The sequence below is a fragment of the Anser brachyrhynchus genome (genome assembly GCF_964034855.1).
Source record: "Anser brachyrhynchus genome assembly, chromosome: Z".
NCBI lineage: Eukaryota > Metazoa > Chordata > Aves > Anseriformes > Anatidae > Anser > Anser brachyrhynchus.
In genome coordinates, this window is record NC_137697.1 from 32,561,296 (window position 1) to 32,582,542 (window position 21,247).

The following is a 21,247-nucleotide window of genomic DNA, read 5'->3' on the forward strand; positions in this document are numbered from 1 at the left end:
CCACACATTTGTTAAAGAGATGATCTGAACCTAGGGACTATCTGAGTTGATAAGGTTTTCTAGGTAGAAACCTATTGTGTTATAAAGAACGCATTGGAATTCCCATTCTTTCTGCACAACAACTAATTTTAAAATGGGTCATAAATATTGATATCACAGTTTCTAAGTCATGAAGTTTGCTCTTTAAGCAGTATTACCTTTACTAGATACCCAGGGAAACTGTAGAAACAGGGTTTATTTCACTGTTACCTAAACTTGTTTTGTGTGCCCTCTGCTAGCAATGTCTTGTTACCAAACAAGTGAGCAATATACAAAGATTTGTGGCAACACAAAAGGATTTGTGAAAGAAAACTCATCCAGATCTTGTCATGATGTTTGATTTTCATTGGGAGTGCGTTTTTTAGTCTGAAATGACTTTCCACTCTTGCAGAAGAGTGCACAGCTTGCGCCATGTGTGTTCACAAGTGCTGAAGTACAGGAGCAGCATCTCCCACGGTTTGTCAGAGCTCCCTCTCCTGGATTTGGCTACCAAAGTCTCTGCTTGTGTGTCTTTTCAATGAGAAGTGTCCTGAAGGTTTTAAGCATTGTTCAACGAGAATATATTACTAGCACCTAGTTCAAAGTGTTTTTCATTGCCTTAAATATCAGGCTGCAACTCTTCCTTGAAAGCTGCTTGACAGCCTGATATGGCTATGCTGACTCCTAAGAACATCCCTGGACCAGGTGTGGCAGGGTTTCACAACCACTTACAGGTTGTTCAGAAGTCTCCTGAGTGTTTTTCCCTTTCCCACCCCAACACTGTCTTCTTACATATAGATTGCACTCTCAAAAGAATCTGTATTTTGCTAACGCTCAGCTTTGTCTATGCTTGCCTAGTGTTAGTTAACCAATGCTTAATGCAACTATCATTGTGTGTTCAGTGATAGAGGAAGAGTAAAAACAGCTAGTGTCCTGTACTGAAACAGGGGGTGTCAACACAGTTTGTGATAATCTTTAGTACCATGTCCAGTCATTTTCAGTATTAGATGATTTTTACTTTAGTGTTCTTTGCTTTGTGGTTCTACTGTCTTCTGTCTACCACTCATTCCCCATGTTCATAAAATGTTTAGTGCTATGAAAAATGTTAATTCATCAAGAGCTGCTCAGCAGTTCCACTGGTTGTTGAGTACATCTGCAAATTTTAGGTAAGATGTACTGCTAATACATTCCTGATCAGACTATGTTAAATGCAACAACAGGCATTAAGCTTTCTTTTTCCTGTGGGAGCAATTCAGGTGTTTTGAAGGCCTGTTCTTTATCTGCTGGGCAAGTGTAGATTACATGATGAATTTCGTAGATGTGCATTTAGATTTGTCTGGTTTCGTGCTGAAGTCTAAATTAGTTTCAGACTAGAGGCAAAGTGTGAGATTGGTGCTTCTGCAGATTCTGTGGGAACTTAACACAAAGAATTCTGAGTGGAGCCTGGGCTACTCAGCAACTTGCTGAAGAAGTTGATACGCGGAGGTGAGACAGGATCTGTGAATACAATTTTGGCTAGTGTTAATATAGTGTGTGAATATAAAAGGACTAGTGTTATCGAGGCATTTAAATATGATATTTTTTTTCTGCAGGGTGTTTTTCTATTGGCTTTGGGGTGGAGTATGTCCTCTCTTTTGGTTGACTTTGGATTGTATTTACTTGTGTAGGAATATTAGTGCTTACTCGTAACTATTTTAACTTCATATGGTAACAATGGCCATGGAGCTTTGGCACAGTCCTTTGGGTTTTGTTGTAAGATCCATGTAAAGAAGTAATATTATTTGCTTTATGTAGACCATGAGGGGCATAAAACAGAGGAAGTGACAGAGGAAGACATAGAAAGATAATTAACAGGTGAGGCAAGTTCATTTGTTTATCTTGATTGACTGTTATGTACAGAGGAGGTCACTGGAGCACACAGCAGAGAAAGGGGAATTTTGCATACCTTGAGACATGGAGTGTTTTACATGTTGAACCGTGGTTAAGTCTTCATAATAAATCAGGAAGAATAAGAAAAAGGAGGAATAGTAATCTTGCCAAGTTTAATCCCAGAAGGGTCTTTGCTTTAGGCTTTGCACTATGTTTGATCATAGCTACAGGATGAGTTTTTCTATAACTCAGGAAGCCTGATGTGTCCCTTTAATTTAGAAGTGAAAAGTGCAGACCTTAGACAGTGACTACTGTAATATATCCATCCCACCTCACCTCAGCCTGACATGTTTGCATTTCCATTATTAAAAACTTGTTACCCAGGAAACTGCTGAGGTTAAATAACTCATTTCCAGTGGATTGATGATGATTGTGATGACTTTTTTTCATCTTCTTGGTAGAGGCAGACGGTAGAAATAATTGGGCAGTATCAACAAAAATCGGTTCTGTATTCCCACTGAAGAATACAAGGAGACAACATTACAGCACCATTGCTTCTATTATAGTGGTGTTTTTTTTTTGTGGCTTTGAAAGCATGGCTATTTAAAAGATGAGGACACCTTAACTCCTATTTTATTTTAATAAAAAGTTGCTGCAATTAAAACAGTTATGGAGTGAGAAAGGAAAAAAAGAGTATGCTAATTTATTTGTTTTGATGCACATTTTTGTGAATTAATGTAGTTTGATTTATAAATTGCACGATGTGCAAACTGGCGGAGAAGGTGCATACATCACATACCTGAGGTCTGGAAAAACTGCTTTTTTGTGGGTTTGAATTTGTGGCCCATTCTGTTTAATCTACTGCTGTAGTTATTAAGCTACAAGTGGCTAGAAAATGGTTTCTTACTGAGATTACCCAACTCATTTTTGTTTTTCAACATGCTCTGAAAATGTCTTCAAGTCACTGTTTGTTATAATACTTACTGGAGAGAACAACCTTGGGTTCCCATGGACTGTGCACATACATGAAATTGTACAGCTCGCTGTTTGAGTCATTCCCTTTTTGTGAAGCAGAAGCTGCCATTATCTGTGTGAGATTTGGAGGTAGGCAGGGACAGCTGTTGTGTATTTATTTAAGCTGTCCTTGAGATAGTGTTGTTTTCCTCCAGTTAATTCTAAAATGGTGTTTCCTAGAAAGAAACTTTACAATTCCTTTGTTTATTATTATTTTTAACAATTATTTTCCTTAAGGGAAGTTTGTATTTTGTACTTGGACATAATTATACCTACCCCAGTTATTTATACTGATTCCTTTTCAGTAATCTCCCCAATATTTAGGTTGTCATCTAAATGCATTTATTATACACATCTGTTCTGTTTAAAACTTTTAGAAGCAACTAAGATTTACAAGAGCGATCACAAGCATAAACTGCTCTGTTATCCTTGTTATGTATGAGTTTTTGTCTACCAGTGCTACCACAGTGTTGTGCTTATTGTCATGTGCAATTCCAGTGCTCTCTCTGGGATCGATTATCTAGTGATCTATCTGAAGCAAATAGTTTTGGCTGACCTGGGTAATAAAGTTGCAAAGTAACTTGATGTGGGTAAAACCAGGAAGGAGAATAAAATATGCTAACAGTTTTTATTTCATACAGTCATGTATAATGTCCATTGGGCATTACCAAAATATTGCTTGCAAACCACAGGTTGGAAAACATACATTCAGTGTATGTTAGACTTACTGTAACCAATTCTACCCTTTCTGGTGTGTTGCACAGGTTAACATTCAACCTTCTGAATGGCATCGCTCTATACTGCTGCCACAGTCCTGGTTAGGATTCATGAGTCGAACCTACAATGCAGTCCTACAGGTAATTCTGAGGTACATAGTACTGTGCGTACTAATGCTCATTCAAGCTGTATGGATTTTCATTTCTAACAGCAAGAGCTTCAATCATCAGTGCAGGTAACAAAAATTTAAAAGTAAAGCTTAATGTGTTTAATACAAGTTATGAAAAGAAAATAAAATTCGAGTTTTCAGGCAGCACAGTCTGAGATGCTTTGTAGAAATATAATTCCTGCTCATAGTTCTGGTTCTTGCAGCCTTTTTCCTATGTGAAGTTCCACTAAGGTCAGTTCCAATTGCAGGTGACTTTTTCGAATGTGAAATTTTGTCTAGACTTCTGTTCTATTATTTCGGATAGGAATTTTCCGATAATGATACCACAAAATGATCAGAAGCTATTGAGAAATCATTAGTTGAGTATAACTTCTCTTATTCAGCATGCAATGTTATCATATTGTAAGGACTCATTGCTGATTTTTCCAACCGATCTAATGACAGGAAATACAGGAAATACCTTAAAACTGCTCTTTAGTTAGGTTAGCTGGCCTGGTAGATAGAGCAATGTTGTGTCTTTTTTTTTTTTCTTCAGTAAAAAATGATGTAAAAACTAGTGACAAATTGCTCCCTTATAGAAGTCTCCCTTTGTACTGTTTTATACTGTTTATGTTTCCAGGTCACATCAGTTTTTTTCAGTATGAGCAGCTAAGGTTGCTGAGCAAAACAGAGAAGCTTTGACTGTTCCTTTGCTATGCAGTAAAACATACACTTCTGTAACGTTTTTTAGAAGAAATTTTACCTTGGACATCGGCAAACATCAGATTCTAAACTGAGCCCCATTACAACGCAGGCAGTTGCTTTTCAAATAGTAATTTTAGATCTTAACCACAGAGCTGGCCATTGTCGCTTTTTTTAATGTTTTGCTTTGTTTTTGTTTTTGTTTTTTAAAAAGGTACCCAGTATCTTTATTCTGTTCCTTGTACTTCTATAGTACATTTCGTATGAGGTGGCCTAAAGAGACTATAGTATAAGCTGAATAGTCTGGATAGTACATAACTCAGTATTTCTGAGCAGGTATACAGTAACATTTTCTACTGTTTGGAGGCAGAGGTTTGTAGAGTCTGTGCTGGGTTATCCAGGCATACTCTAAACAGTTCACCAAAGTACTTGTTTGAGGATTTTTTCCTTTTGGACATCTGGAAGTTCTCCTGTCTTTAGTATGTCTACTCAAATGCTTAAGCACTTGTGCCAATTTGCGCGTTCAGCATGTTTGGGAACTCAACTTCATGATAATCCTACAGTTCTTGATTTAGTCCTGAACTTAAGCCAGTGTTTACTTGTTTGGGAGTATTGCAATAGATTTAAACATACTGTAAAGCCAAGGAATTTCTCATCGAAGGTTATGCTTCTGACAGCAGGGCATAATTTTTATGCAGCTGTCTCTATAGTCATTGTATCATACCTGTTGCTTTAGTCTCTGGGAGTGGAGAATCACCTCCTGAGTGACATCTGTATTTGGAGGATTGACAATCTTTTGTTCTCAGGTTTTTATGAAACACAACTTATGTGTCTGTTTTTCACTTAAGGCTTAATAACCAGCTAAAGAGCAGCAACTGATAACTCAAACGAATTGAGCTGTAGTTGTCTCAAGGTTTGAGAATGAGCGTAAGGCAAAGCTGCTTAATAGGTTTAGATAACACATGTGGCCAGAATCCACATCATCTCCTTTGAGGTACAGAAGAAACTGTACTAGAAGGAGGCTGAGATCATAAGAAGGAAAAGGATGAGGAATTATTTTTTAAGTAGTGAATCAAGAAAGTAATTTTTTGCTCTCAGAACCCATTTTAGGTGCTAGGCTTCTATATTTCATTCCCTGCTTGTTGTACACTCTCCACTCCCAAAGGGACCTTGTCTGTTTCCATAAATCTCTCAGTATCTGTGACCATTTGTGCCATCTGCAGGTGTTTTTCTCACTCAAGAATTCTTTATTATTATTATTATTTTCTTATATAATTATAGTGGGATCCCATATAAAGAACAATGGGGTTCACTTACAAAGTAGCACTCAAGGGAAAGGTTACATCTGTTACCCAAGCGTTCCCTGAAAAAATCTTAACACTGATTGGCCATGTAAGGGCTACTTCTGACTTATGCTGTGATTCTGCAGGGGAGACAAGCAAAGCTGGAGATGGAGTTAAAGCAGGGAAAAGAGGATCCTGAAGATGTACAGTACAAGCAGTTTACAGCATGGCTCTGGTAAGGAATTGCCTTCTTGCTCTTTACGACTTGTAATGGCAAGTGAGGGGGCAGAAGGTATAGACTTTAGTGTTAATGCTTTATTGTGTAAGTACTATGTAATTCTGCATTGATGTTTGTCAAGTTGATGTCAGTGTTTCCAGACTAAGTGGGTTTGAAACAGCATACTTAGATGGAAACCCTGACTGAATTTCTTTTAAAGCCTGAGTAATATGTATCTCGGTGTATATGAATCTGTTTTATGAGGCATGCATTCTTAGACTTCTAACAATGTGTTATGGAACTCTGATTGGAAGGTATCTTTTTGTGTAGGGTGACAGTCATGGCCAGGATTTATGGGTAGGTATTGTATGTTGTGGTGTACAAGATCTCTTTCCTTACCAAAATCTGACTAGGTAGAAGATTCACTGCATCTTTGCTTCTGTCTGGATATGAATGTAAAACTAAACAAATGCAGACAAGTAGCCTATTATAAATTGAGTACAGTTATATGTAAGAAATTGCAACTACTCCTTTTGCTTTTGTTTAAATTGATTCAGTTTTCTACAGTCCTTAATAGCATAACTGTCCATAGTTGTTTCCAGGAGAATGACAAGTGTTGTATAAATTGTTACAGTTGTCCATTGTAAAACATCCTCATTTTATTATGCCAAGACATAGTGTGGTGATTTGGATGCCTATATGTAACAATGCAAAGAATAAATTTATGGCTGTTGAATAAACCTGCATTTTGCAAAAAGTATGAAGTCAAATAAGGGCCATTTACAAAGCACTGGTAGTGCAAATTAGTATGAAGGAACATTGAGTGTTAGTTGAGCACTTTTGTAGTTTTAATACCTGAGATTAATTTGTGCGAAGCCGCCTAATAGCAATTTGAGATAACTGTTGACCTAGAATGGGCACATGTAAGGCACAAAAGGAAATTAGCTGAACTCTTGCTGTAATATAACAATGTGGTCTAAATTCGTGCTGTTTCTGTTGCAGGGTCAGAGATATGTTGACTGATGTCATCAAAGGTGCTTCAAAGTAAGAACTACTTATTTGTCACAGATGAGAATGAGTTCTGTTTTGTGGCAGATGATGCAAAATACTTCCCACAACAGATCATCTACCAATTTCATGTTTTCACATGACTGCTGCTCAACAAAGGAACTCATCCTCACTTTATTTGAGCATTTTACCACTGCCTATGTCTATTAGAAATGCTGTTGGGTAATATTTTGAGTAAAGACTGTATAGTACTGTAGTATCTTCTTTTTTAAACAGCAAACTGTGTTTGCGTCAAATTGCTCTGTGTATCTAGAAATTGGCTGGTCTGTAGCGGACCAGTGGCCTTTCCAAACTATCGCAGTTTCTGTTAAGGTGACTTCCCTGTGCCTGGAAGCCCACAAAGACAGGTAAGTACATGTTTTCAGATTGTAACAAGCTTGTTAATTTGCTGTTAGAATTGGCACCTGGCTTTCAGGCAGGAATAAGTGTCTTAACCTTCCTTCATATGGTAGCTTGACTTTCTCCCATCACCCTCTGCTGGCAGCTTTCTTCTTATGCTTTGCCCTTGGTTAGCCTGAAATTAGCCACTTGCACCAGGTTAAGGAAAAGCATTAAAAGCAATGATTCCTCAGAACATCAAGTGCTTATAAATCATTAAAATGTTATCAATGGAAGAGTTACAGTGAAAACTCATAGACCATTTCAGTATATTCTTGTAAATGAAGAAAAGGTTACTTTGGCATGCTTCTGTGAGCTGAAGGCTCTGGATATTTTAATCAAGACTTTCCATAAAGGTTTGAACTCTTTTGTCTTTTTTAACTTACTATTGTTCAGATATTTCCAGCTGCTCAATTTTCTTGCATATCAGCCCATCTTGAAAGGGTTCAGCTAAGGAGGGATGAAATTGGGAGATCTGTTTGATATTTTAGCTACTCAATAAATACCTGTGTTAAGGTAATGTAGCAGCAAGAGATAAAGGAGGAATAAAATAATAATTATATTATTTATTACTTATTATATATCTACAATTATTAATAAATTAAACATATAAAAATCAAAATATATTCTGTGTCTCAGAGTGAAAGTTACGATTTTAGTTATAAAAGTTCATTAGCAAAACTAATTGAGGTGGTAGCATTTTGCAGATTTGGAAGTGGTGCATTTTCTTTAGGTAACAGGAGAAGGATTTCTTGTGCATAGGCCATGTCTCTAGAAAGAACTTCTTTTGTTTACTGACTTTCTTCTAAGAAAATACTTAATTTGTTCCATATTTTCATTAAAGAATAAGGCACTGCTGCTTTTCTTCCTAGGATTTGTTGTTAGTATGATGTTTTTTACCCCCATTAAATTTACAGCATCCAGCTTTCATGAATGTATAGATTCAGAAATTCCTCTCAGTATGAGGTACGTTACAAAGTGTAGCCTCTTAGAAGCTGATAATAACAAAAAAAAGACTGTAGCATAAATTGGGAAATGACTTGAGGCAAGAGATAGGGGGAGATTTCAAAGAAGTTAACTAGGCACCTGATTTTAATTATTTGTAGTTCTCTTATCTGAAATGATATACTTTTAGCGTTTGAAACAGGAAAGGTCAATGACATTCCAATGAGATTTGTGTCTTTTTAAAAAAAAAAACAAACTACAACATATTTTTGTTGTGAAAATGAAATCTTTAGATCTGGAAGCAAATGCCTAAATTTGCAAGTGTGTACTTATAGCAACAGACGAGGAAGTTTCCAGAAATGCAGGACTAATGCAGAAAGTGTAATACACCATGTGTTGGTCTAGTGTAAGGCTGTCATCAGTGGTCTCCTACAGTAGTATCGTTCAGTTGCTATTATTGTAAAACACCTAAGATGGCTCTAGCAAGATTATATTGTGACATGTTTTTCTGGGAATTATGGGAAATGGGCATCTTTCTTTTCACGAAACTGAACAGTTATATTCTCTATCTTATGCCCAGGTGGCAGATTATTTTTCTTGAGTTCCTTTCAGGGAAAAGTAAAGGTTTGCACTGCGGTCGTAGTCATTACTCTTTGAAACCAGTTATTTTCCATGATATGATTGTTTCATAACGTAGGGAAGTAATAAGAAAAAATAATTTAAAACCAAGTTTAAACTGAGATTTCAGTGATGGCTTCTCCACTGAAACTCCCAAACAGATGCTATTTTGAAGTGACACCTGGCCTGCCTAGCAGTCTCTACTTGGAGAGCTTTTTGTGTTATCCTGTCTAGAGATGGTACAAGATAAGATCAATTGATGCATTTCTGTGAGTGCACGTGCTCTGCAAGATGGCAGCACTTCTTTTAGTGGCAGCTGAAAGGGTTTTTGTTTATGTATCTGTTTGTGTATGGTAGGCTATATATAGAAGACAGCCCAGTAAAGTTTCCAGGAGCAAGTGCTTCCACTTGTAGCATAACTTGCCTTTATTGAGATGCATGTTTTGCTGCCGGCATGTCTGTCATGCCTCTTGATTGTTCTTTGTCTTTTTCTGTCCAGAGACAGCCCAGTGGTGAAAGGAAACTCTATTTTAGCCTTAACTGGTCTCGCAGTTGCTGTAGCCAAATACGAAAGCAGCCTTTCCTCAGACACTGAACGGATGCCTGAGGTAAGTCAATCTGAGAAAGAAATTCTTAGTGGAATGTGATGAAGCAATATCACCAGGTGTGTTTGAGGGGATGGTAAGAGGTTATGAAGTCCTTCACACTTTGAAGGTCTAATTTCACCCTGTTCAGTGAAAGTCATCTAGTAATTGCTGTGTGATCCATACAAAAGTAGCTTGGTGATTTCAGTCGGAGAAAGTAGGCACCTTCTCACAAGACACATGCTGGCTTTGACAGATCACATAGAATGAACACTGAAGCCCAGCCAGTTTCTTTCCTTACCTTTTAATCGGATGCATCAGAATGTTTTAGGGTGGCATAGTAAACGTACTCACTGTTTTTGCATCAGCACAGTGTCTCATAACGTTACAGTAACTGTAAGGTGCCATCTTTTGGTAGCAGCAGTGGAACTATGCATTATTTATGAGTTATGTTTTTTTGTGACAGGATGAGTTGAGGTTGCTGATTGTTTTTGCACATGAGGAGCGGCATAAGGCATGTTTTCTAATGCCTGTTATTATTGGCCAAACCTCTAAAAGATTGTGTGGGGAGAAATAGTCTTGTTTTTTAAATGCCTTTTGTCAGCTTCTGTGTGGTAGATACTTCAGTAGAATTTAGATTTTCCTGTCAGCTTTCAATAGATTAAAATACTTAGCCTAGATATCCTTGGCAAGTGTTTTACTTTGCAACCAAACTATAGTTACTCAGATAGTCATGCTTAGTTTCCGTGCCTACATTAAATTTATATTTTGGGCCAAGAGGATTCATAAAAGCTGTAACTTACTAAAAAGATTAAAGAGTTCAGAGTTGTGAATGGAACTTGTTTTGTTTTGTTTTTCCTGCTGTTGTTGTGAGGCTCTCTGACAGCTATCATTTTCTTTAACTGAATAATCTGATCAAAAGTAGTGTCTGGAGGGTCAGAGTTGTCAAATAAACATGCTACTTCCTGTGCCTAGGGATAGTAAGATCTCATTCTGGATGGATCATAGGTGGAACATCAGCTGCTGAACTTCTATTCGGGTAGAGCCTGATTTAAGAAAAAATAACAATGAATATTTGGGTTTGATTTTTGCAGACTGAACCTGATTTTCTTCCCACACAACAGTGGATTTATATGGTTATAGAGACCATCTTTAGTATTGTGAATAGCCGCTATAAGCCTAAAGGACAAGTGTTCCCATGGTTCTACCAGGTATGTGCTATGGTATTAAAGATGGGAGCATATATCTGCATTTTATACTTCAAATTCTTAGTCTGGAGTTCTCTGTTTCTGTTTGTCCAGTAGTAGTTGTAATATAGAAGAATATTTTTTTTTCCTTTCGTTACTTTTGCCTTGGGTTTTTGTCCTAATTACCAAGGTAATAAAAATTATATGAGAAGATAATACCCCATAAATGAAGGAATTTTAAAAAGGCAAACAAAAAAAACCCAACAGAATATTCTACAAAACAACCTTCTAACTGGAACAGACTCTCCTCATACAACAATATCAAATTCTTGAGTGATTCTGAGAGTATGCCATAGGGCTCTGAAGTTTAGACTTTCGCAAAATCTAATAGTTACAGAGCCAGCGATTCTCATTTTACAGTACTTCTTGAACACCTGAGGACTAGTACAAATTGTCATAAGTGCTTTCTGTGTGATAACTGGCCTGAAATTCTCAAGCAACAGAAGTATCAGGCAGTTATTAAATAGGACCTTGAGATGGTCCTAAAAGCTTGTTATAGATTTTAAAGAATAGGTATTGCCAATTCTTGACTGTGGTCAAGATGACCAGGTTGGAAATTTTTTGTGTTGTGGATACAGAAGGGGCTATGTGTCCTACAAGAACAAATACCAGCCAGCTAAAGTATCATGATGTTTTCGAACCTGAACTTTATTAAATGCATTCATGAACTGCCTTTAGTCCAGTCAGTGAGATGTTGGCATCTCCAAAATCAAATCACTAAATCAAATGGAGCGTTAAATAAATGCTAGACTGGCTGGATGTGAGGAGATTCAAGCACTTGGTTGGCTTTAGCAGTTTTTGCTGACTTTTTTTTTAATGACTTCTGTCTTTGGAAACAATGTTGTTTAAAAAAGGTATTTGTGAGATGGAACAGCGTGACATGGTTCATATTTCATTTCTAAACGCCATTCTGTTTAAAAAGTAAATAAATCCAAAAAATATTGTGCTTGTAGAATTCTAAGGCACACAGTGGAAACCATGGCCCTGCAGAGTACATTGCGTCCTGATGGGATTTTTTATCTTTTCAGAGCTGCACACAAGAAGATAAATGTAGATTAGGCTGTTTTAAAATGGAAATAAATTTAAAAACTTTGTAAGGGATCTTTCTTCTAGAAAGCATCTCTGCTGGTAATCTTGCAAGATCTCATGTTTATTCATTCTAGGTATGATGCTTCTAAAGAAGTACATTTTCCAGCTCACTAAATTCACAATGTGTTATAATTATGCAATTACCTTGCCAGTGTGGCTGGTTTCTGTTTGCCCTTCTGATTACACTCCTGAATATTTTAGCATGGAAGCTGAAGACTTAAACAGATGAGCTTACTCATGTGTAGTATAGTTATTAAATTCCAGTTTTCGCCTGTTTTATCCTTTGCTTACAACTCCGTATTTTGCAATCTCATTTATACTTAGAAGTTATATTCAATTACACTAGTTTAATTACCTATGCAATTACAATAAGTATAAACAGCCTGCAGGGTAAGGCAAAGAAAAAAGGTACAATTGGCAATGCCATGAAATACTGTTTATTGCCAGATTGCAATACCTCTGTGCTGCCATTTGCTGTATAGGTATTTATTTTAAATTCATGAGTTGCTGAATGTTTCTACCAGGAAATGAGTTTTATATCCTTTCCAAAGAGGAAAAGGAAAAAACAAATCTTTTAAAAATATTTTTCTAGAAATCCTATTCTGGTGAAAATACTGCTAGTGCTATAGCTCGTTCCTGTGCAGCCACTGCTTTGTCTCTCCTGGTGCCGGTTATCATTGTATCATGCAAGGAGAAGGTTGAGGAAATCCTGAGTATGCTGACTGCCAGGTTACCTGGGAAGCCAAATGCTGATGAGTCTCAGGCTGTTCAAATCCACATCGGCCTTGCTTTGGGGATGTTCATCTCACGTTTGTGTGAAGAAAAAGTCAGGTAAGAATTACTGCATGTAAAGTAGGTGTGCTTACCACCTTACGACTTTATTCCTGCAAGTGGCTTCTATGGTTTAGGGAATATAGTGTTTACAAGTCATAGGCAAATGATTCTTGAGGTGTTTTGCAAATTTTTTACAAGGTGTCTTTTATTACAATAGCCTTTTTTCTCCCTCTGTGTTATATTCTATATATTTTGCCATTTCTTCAGGTTGATTGATTAATTTTCATGATACCCTACGGTGCATGTGCAACCTGGAATTTGACTGCTTACATGTCTTTAAAGAGGGCTAGATGCCCTGGGAAACTTAATTGTAAAATAATTCACAATTCTCACTAGCTCCTTTCTAAGTGGTGTTCTGCACACTGGATAGTGTCCACTTGCATCATGTGAGTTACCTGTATGGAGACAGAATGCTTGATTTCTTTTTGGGTGTTGTACCAAAAATGGGTGCCAGTTAAGGTCTGAATATGTTTTTGTATTATTTGCATAATTACATAAGTATGTTCATATGAAAGTGACACAAATGGCCAGTCATAAAGTCACTGCTTACAGGCCAGTGTGAGAGCCTGTTACAGCAAGAAAAGAACAGTACTTAGTGGCGTATTCAGTCTTATCAGGAGGTTTAATGTCCTATGTGATTTGAAGAGCAGAGCTGTGTTTTGAATTTTTTTCAGTTTCTTTTTTGTTTTGTTTTTGTAGTGAGGTACCTGGTCAGCAGATGAACTTACTTCTAATGAAGTCCCTGGATGCGCTGGAGGAGTGTTGCTTTGACTCCAGTCTGGAGTACAAGTGAGTTTCTTTCGTTCCTGATGATGCTTTGGGGTTTTCTTCAGCTCCGTTGTTTTCATTCAAGCTTTTTTTCCTAAATTCTACAGACAGGAGTATAACAATATGGTAAGGAAACAGCCTGTTCTGAATACTTCCCTAGAATCATGGACTCATGCAAGCTGGCAAGGACCTTGGGAGGTCCACATCCCTCCCTGAAACAGGCTCAGCTTTGGGGTTGTACTACATTACCCAAGGCTTTACACTGTCAGGGTGCGAAACCCCCAGGCCACAGAGGCCCAACCTGCCTGGGCCCCGGCTCCACAGCCGGGCTGTCCTGGTGGGGAAAAGGCTTCTCACCTTTAGCCTGAGCCTCTAGTGCCTCAGCCCGTGCCCAGCCTCCTGCCACACACCACTGGGCAGAGCTGTAAATGTGGAAGACTTTTGTCCAAGCTTGGCATTTGTCAACTTTTAAACTGCTGCTCTAAAGCAAGAGCCTCTCCAGCAGGATGATAAGCAAAGCTGACCACAGGACATGTGCCTTACATTGACCTTATGTGAGCACTTCACCCATACTCAACTGGTGATGCTTTTTTTTGTTTGTTTATTTATTTGCAAGCTTTTTGAGAGTTTTTGTTTTAAAAATGGGGGAGGGCAGATTTCCCTTTTTTCTAAATGCCAGCACTAATCTTTTTCTCTCCTGTGGCTGCTCTGAGGTCAGTTATGTTCAGTAGGGCTCTGGGAGAAGTGACAGACTCCTGGGGCCAATTCGTCATCCTGCCATGGTGCAGACAAGGTTTCTGCATCCCTGCCCTGCTGCTGCAATGTCGCAGGCAGTCTTGTGTCACACTGACATCTGGCAGAGAGCGAGCCCCCCACCCTGTGCCTTTCCCTGAGTGCCTTCCACTCACCCACCCTGGTTGCAGAAATGCCTGCGAATGTCAGGGGGATGCTCGGGCTCTACAGTAAATTTTTGAGATGTGGCATACCTCCTGATTGTTTCAGAAAACATGCATGTCTACCCAATAATATGCTTCTCCAGGGAGTTAAGTGAGACATCTCACACATTGGAGGACATTACTGAGAAAGAGGCTTTTTCTGTTTTGTTTTTTTTATCCTGTCTTGACTTTTTGGTAATAAAGAGGCTTATCAATGTGTGTACTATGCAGTCTGGATCTCACACAACCATGCGTCACTGATCATGTCAGCCTTGATAGGAATGTTGTTTATATACATTATTTTCTTCGTTCTATTTAGGAGAATTTTCTCTTTTTTTTTTATGGGAGACAGTTAGAAAGTAAACAGACCTGTTTTCAATAAATACTAAGCTATAAGAATGTTTTTCCATGAGCCAGTGACTTAGCATGGTGGGAGTACACTTAGGATCTGTAAGAATCTGTGTTAAGTCTGTGTTAAATTACATAAAATACTCTAAAAATTTTCTTTTCTGGAAAAGGTCGTTGTGGGAATAATGCTTATAAATTACTACTTTTAAGTATCTTAAACCACACGGTAGAAAATAATGATGATATTCATAATCTTTTAGAGCAGAAAAACATTTCAAATCACTTCCAGTGGTTAAGTGTATGTTAATATGATGCATCTTCAATTTTTATGTGAAACTAAGTTTCAGAGATTGCAGAACCTTAGGGACTGCAGTTGCTGCTGATTCTAAATGGTAGGCACTCAGACATTATTGAGAGATCTGGGAGCGGACCATTAATCTGTTTGTATGTTAGACAGAAACAGAAATAAGGATGTTTAAAAAATACACTGATATTTCCGTGTAAACATGTATGGAAAATATGCATGATGAATTATCTTTAGACACTTAATTCTTGATGCTACTAGGTTTTGTCAAAGTTATTTATTACAGAAGCCATATAACAGCTCTTTTTTCTTTCCAAACCTATTTTATGTAGAGGCAGATAGAAGGTTCAGCAAGAAAGTGCATTCATGACTGTTAACTTTTCCTTTTATTCATGTAGATCATATTGAATGGATTTTCTCACATCAGCCTTCATGTTGTGGGGTTGGAGGGAAATCCAAGCTAGGTTTCCAATTATAGCAGTACAGCATATAGGTAACAAACGTAACAGTACCGACAGCCCTTGTATTGGATGGCTGTCTCTTCTCCAAAGAAAAACATGTTGCAGTGAAAATTGACGTAATGCTGTTGTTTGAAGGGTTTGCTTGTGCAAAGCTTTTGAGAATCATGGGGAGCAGTAGCATTTTCTGGCTTGCCTTGCCATTTCGTATATTAAGGATGAATTCTACAAGATCATTGCAGATGTGTCTTTTTGTATAAATTTGTTACCAGGTAGAATTAGCTTGCATCTGCAAGAATAAATATTAGAGAAGTATGGAGTAATTGATAAATGCTAAAGCTTACATGTTGAGTAAAGATGTAGTAAAAAGCAGATTATTATGAAACTTGAAATGCATAATAATCTTCCTTTAAATTGCTGGGCAGAGCATTTGACTTTTTGTGGAGTTTTTCGCAAGGTCAGTAACTGATTTGGGTATGAGGCATTTTCAATCAAAACCATCATCAGACTTTTCTTTACTGTACCTTCAGAAACCTGTTAAACTCCACAGACCTTAATAATAGGATTTAGCCCTTAAAAAATGTCAGTTTTTCTTCATCCTAAAATATAAACCTTTTATTTTATTTCATGATTTATTAATGAATTATTTCATTCCTTGGCATGATAGTGTCATGCGCTGTACATTGCCAGGTTACCTTACTGAGATAAGTGACAATGGATTCAAAGGTGGATCATGACAGACAGCAGTGCTGAGTGTTTGATATACTGGCAGTGAAACACCTAGAACATGTTGAGAAATCTGAGATACCACGCAGATGAAGTGTGCTTAAATATTAATTTTATGTAGATCACAAACAAGATGGCCAAGTGAAAGAGAGTGGTGGGGAGAGGGCCCTCAAGTTTAATGTTGTGAAAAAAAGTGTTCAGAGCAGCAAAGGTATGGCTAATGTACATATTATGAATGCATATATATATATGTGTGTGTGTGTGTGTTTTTTTTCATTCTCTTTAAGCACCGGATGTATTTTGGGAGTAGGACTTGTTCTGTCCCTTATGAGTTACAGCAGCCAAACAGAATCACGAGTGCACGTTTCTGCTTCACTGCGAAAACTCTGCAAATACCTGGAAAGCAGTGAGGACCAGAGCAGATCGGTCCAGGAGGTATGATCTGTTTTATCACAGATTTCAAATCTTCCTTTTTGTTTGTTGGCTGTCTTTAATAATTCAACTTTTTACCAAAATTTTATACCTGTAGTACTGGAATAACTGGTGTATAATATTTCTTTCACAATATCAAAGCTGTGTGGAAGTGTGCAGAGAAAAAGGATCCTGGCTTGTATCAGGAATAGTATAGCCAGCAGGACCATGGAGGTGATCATCCCCCTGCACTCAGCTCTGGTGAGGTTGCACCTCAAGGACTGTGTTTAGCTTTGGGCCCCTCAGTACAAGAAGGACATCGAGGCCCTGGAGCGTGTCCAGAGAAGGGCTACGGAGCTGGTGAAGGGCCTGGAACACAAGTCCTGTGAGGAGCGGCTGAGGGAACTGGGGTTGTTTGGTCTGGAGAAGAGGAGGCTCAGGGGAGACCTTATTGCTCTCTGCAGCTATCTGAGAGGAAGCTGTGGGGAGCTGGGGGTCAGCTTCTTCTCGCAGATAACTAGCGATAGGACTGGAGGGAATGGCCTCAAGTTGCACCAGCGGAAGTTCAGGTTGGAAATGAGGAGACATTTCTTCTCAGAAAGAGCAGTCAGGCATTGGAACGGGTTGCCCAGGGAAGTGCTGGAGTCACCCTCCCTGTGGGTGTTTAAGGAAAGGTTGGACATGGTGCTTAAGGACGTGGTTTAGTGGGTGACATTGCTGGTAGGGGGGTGGTTGGACCAGATGATCTTGGACGTCTTTTCCAACCTTGATGATTCTATGATTCTATCAGGCTGGTTTTATATCTGTTTAAAAAAAAAAGAATAACTTGTAATGCTGTGCAAACATTAAGAAATTTCCTGAAAAGGTAAAAAGATAGCTACAAGCAAGCAGACAGCAGTATGCTTTCTGCTTCCTACTTTGAAAGCTGATGTCACAAACTAATGTGAGTCTTGAGCTTGTGAAAGCTGCTATGGTTCCATTTGCTGTTCTCTCTCTCTGTTTTGAAGACTTAAAAAACTGAGCTGTGCTAAATTTGAGCATGCTTTTCAATTTTAACTGTGAGTTGGAGATACTCAACATTACATTAACCAGACATAAAAGCCAGTTAAAACGGCAAGAATGTAGTTTTCTTCCCTCTCTTTTCTGTTGTCATAAGGAGCTATAAACAAGTTGGATAGAAATAAAGATGGACCTTTCCACCTATATGAGGCATCATACACAAACTCATTTTTTCCATTTTGACATAACAGAAGCTTACATGTGCTGACCATGGACTAATACAGCAACATTCATTATTTCAGCATGGTCTGTGAGTGAATGAGTCTGTAACATTGCTGAGGTAGAACTTGAGAAGGAAGGCTGATGAAATGGGATATGTTTACAACAGAAATCAAGAATCAGGATAAGCAGGTTTTTGCACAACCAAAACAAAACAAAAAACTGTACCTGTCATATGCAAGACTACATCAGCTGAACAGCTGAGTTGCATAATCCTGTTTTATTGAGGGAGTTAGAGATCGGTAGTATTCTTCTCTTTTCCTTCTTAGTACTGCTCTGAAAGTTTGTTCTTTATTAAAGCTCTTCATGGTGTCCATGCCCTGCCCATGGCAAGGGGATTGGAACAACTAGATGATGTTTAAGGTCTCTTCCAACCCAAGCTGTTCTATGGATCTATGATTATGGAGTTAACTTCTTTTGGCATTGCACGTGTGTTGGGGATTAGCCTCGTTCAGTTTATGGATCGTGCATTAAAGTGACTTAGAACTGTGAAATTGTTTATCTCTCCCGAGAGACCTCATAGTCTTTTACTGAATTTAAACTGGGTAAATAAGAAACTTCTGGGATGAAATGCAGCAGCTGTTCACTAACGTGAATTAGTTTGGAATGAGATACCAAACCTACCTTTATCAATTAAAATCATATAAGGCATTGCATAGATAATCACATCAGTAAAAGTTGGCCAGCACCCTAGGATGAATACTACTGTATTTATGAAATGCAATAGAGGCTCTTTCAGTGCTATAAAAGGCTGGCATATAATCCTCTATCTGAGAGGTAGATTTGGCCTACTGCAGCAAGAGCAGGCCAAACAAGGGCATTACTTCTTTGAGGTCAAATTGTTGCCAACCCTGTCCAGCAGGCAGGAGCTCTCTAACTCCTGTAGTCATGTGTTGTTCTGCTGCTTTGCTTTGGTACAAAGGAGTTTGACACAGTTGCCTTGTTGAAGGTTCATACTGCATTTCCTTTCTTTCCACATCTAGGGCTAAAGAGCAGAAAAATAGTGTCACCTGTGTTCCTTACACAAGCCTGTTGTCGTAGTAGAACAGTTGCCCACGCACAGTGTATGTGCTTCTCTTCCTGAATGTAGCTCTGATGGGATCGCAGCATGCTGTGGGTGCTCGCATAGATAATGATCAGATACTTGCATAGAGAAAAATAACTACATTTGCATGGAAGATCAGAAGTTTGCCATACATAAACAAAATCAGAAATACTGCCACGCTTTAGGTGTATTCATTTAATGGCATAGACTAAGAATCTTTCTTAAACATGTGAAAATATGAATTGAAAATGGCATGACTTTTTTGTCATGCCAGTGTATTGCTCCATTGTTCATGAAAGATATTCTCACGATACCTTGCATTTCCTAGAAGTTAATTTTCTTTTCAATTATGCTATATGTGGAATTTTATAATTTTATTTCTGTTACACAAATTAGCCATGATTCTGATGAGACAGTAAAACCACCATTCCTTTTTTAGTGCTTATGCAGTTGTCAAATGAAGAGTGTAGACTTCATAGTAGCTTACAGGAGGAAATGGTACAAAGTCTAGAATGATGTTTGTCAGTTTCTGACACTGAACGATTGCAAGGGCTTAAGGGCTTGTGTCTTAGCTTCCGCAGGCCCTGTTATCCCAGATACTTTGCAAACTACCTCTGGGCAACAGCCATAACAGACAACAGCAGACAGATTTATAAAATTTGTTGCTTACAACAAAGAATTTAGTCTGTATTGTAAAATAATTCAGTATGTATAGTAAAGTGCAACATTTTCACCAGAAAAACAGTATGTACAAATAAAAAAAAAAAGTAAAAGCAAATGTGACCAAGGTACACAACAGCAACAAATGTTGGAACTGCAGCAGCAGATGCTGTTTGAGCTGCTGTACAAGAATTCATTATAAGGTTTTGCTCTGGTAGTAACCAGGTAGTATAAATCCTCACTGAGGAAGCAAGTATTGAAAGTCTCCTTGTTGTTTTTTGCTTGGTTGCCCTGTCTTTATTTTGTTTCTTTTTTATTTTGTGGGATTACTCAATGGACCTTGTAAATAAGATGCATTGGTGCTGCACACAGTGAAGTTATGGTAGCATTACAAGCTATGGAAAATGTTCTTTGGCTTCTAATCTTTGCACTGAATTTGAATAGTACTAGTTAACATAATTAAATAATGTTTTTTTTCAGGTACTTTCCTATTCTGTTGCCTGTTCCTGTGTCTCTGCTTTCAGTGTTGGAATCATAGAAGCGGCAGAGGCTGAGGACGCTATGAACAAGCTGCGGACCCTAGTGGAAAATAATCAGCAGGTGAAGATTCAGAGTTTGGGCTTTGCTTCAGTTCTGTTTCTCTCTTACCTATTTAATACTGCATACTACTCTATCCAGACTGCCACTTGATGAAAATTGATCTGCTTTCATCATTAACTAACACTGAGCATGTTGTTCATGCTGTATGGTTAGCCTGACTACGATTTGGTCCATTGATAAATTGTCTGCACGTTTATAGTCATTACCAGGGAATGAAATAAAAACAGATTTTATATGTTTGATTGCATGTAAAAGGGAGGCGGTTGGTATTTCTGAGTTCTTGATGTCTTTAGTCCCTGTGTCCCACCAGTTCTAGTCTTTCATAACATTTTTCTTTAAATAGTTTTTCGTGATAGGTTAACATATCTTCTGTGCTCTTCTGATTTTTTGCCTTCCCTTAGACTCCAGGCAGTGCATCATAACCACAGCCACAACTTCTTCCAGTTGTAAAAAGTAAAGATAACTTCTTTATCCCTCAGTGTTCCAGAGTTACCCTCTAAAAATGCACAGAATAATCTCTTTATTCCAGTACTTGTTAATTTTGTTGTTGTTGTTTTGTAGTTGTTTTTGTTAAATGTTTGCCAGAAAAGGAAAAATGGAAAAAGAAAAAATATTAAATAATTAATTAAAATATTTAATATTAAAGCCTGCTATTACACTAATCAGCTGTTTAATATGTTCATCTGTAAAATAAGTCAAAACAAACTATTTTTGTAGCTCCTTTTCATCTTTGTATCAGAAAGTGTGCTCTAGAATAAAGGTTCCAGAACAAACTATGTGCCAAAGATCAGTATCTAAACTCTGAAAATCCTGTGTCACTTGACAGGAGAAAACACTAGAAATAAGGAACCTCTGGTGTTCTAGACAAAGATGTGACTTCTATAAGTCTGTGACTCCTATAAGGAATAATAAATACTTAAGCAATATTTCAGTAGTAAACATTGAACAGAATACAGAATTCTTTGGAAGATCTGTTTTTTTAA

General features: G+C 37.9%; 2 protein-coding genes across 9 annotated transcripts in view; one reads left to right on the forward strand and one right to left on the reverse strand.

The window, feature by feature from the left end:
- Positions 1-21,247, forward strand: part of FOCAD (focadhesin) — a 117,061-nt gene that overhangs the window by 78,780 nt on the left and 17,034 nt on the right. For all 8 annotated transcript variants that reach the window (XM_080573262.1, XM_080573269.1, XM_080573268.1 and 5 more), the window contains 9 exons: positions 3,666-3,758; positions 5,898-5,986; positions 6,971-7,012; positions 9,477-9,585; positions 10,656-10,772; positions 12,490-12,728; positions 13,431-13,520; positions 16,558-16,705; positions 20,145-20,264. In XM_080573262.1, the coding sequence (XP_080429388.1) occupies positions 3,666-3,758; positions 5,898-5,986; positions 6,971-7,012; positions 9,477-9,585; positions 10,656-10,772; positions 12,490-12,728; positions 13,431-13,520; positions 16,558-16,705; positions 20,145-20,264 (1,047 nt within the window). The remainder of the gene's footprint in view (positions 1-3,665; positions 3,759-5,897; positions 5,987-6,970; positions 7,013-9,476; positions 9,586-10,655; positions 10,773-12,489; positions 12,729-13,430; positions 13,521-16,557; positions 16,706-20,144; positions 20,265-21,247) is intronic.
- HACD4 (3-hydroxyacyl-CoA dehydratase 4) overlaps positions 1-21,247 on the reverse strand; it is a 66,716-nt gene that overhangs the window by 6,785 nt on the left and 38,684 nt on the right. The window lies entirely within an intron of this gene.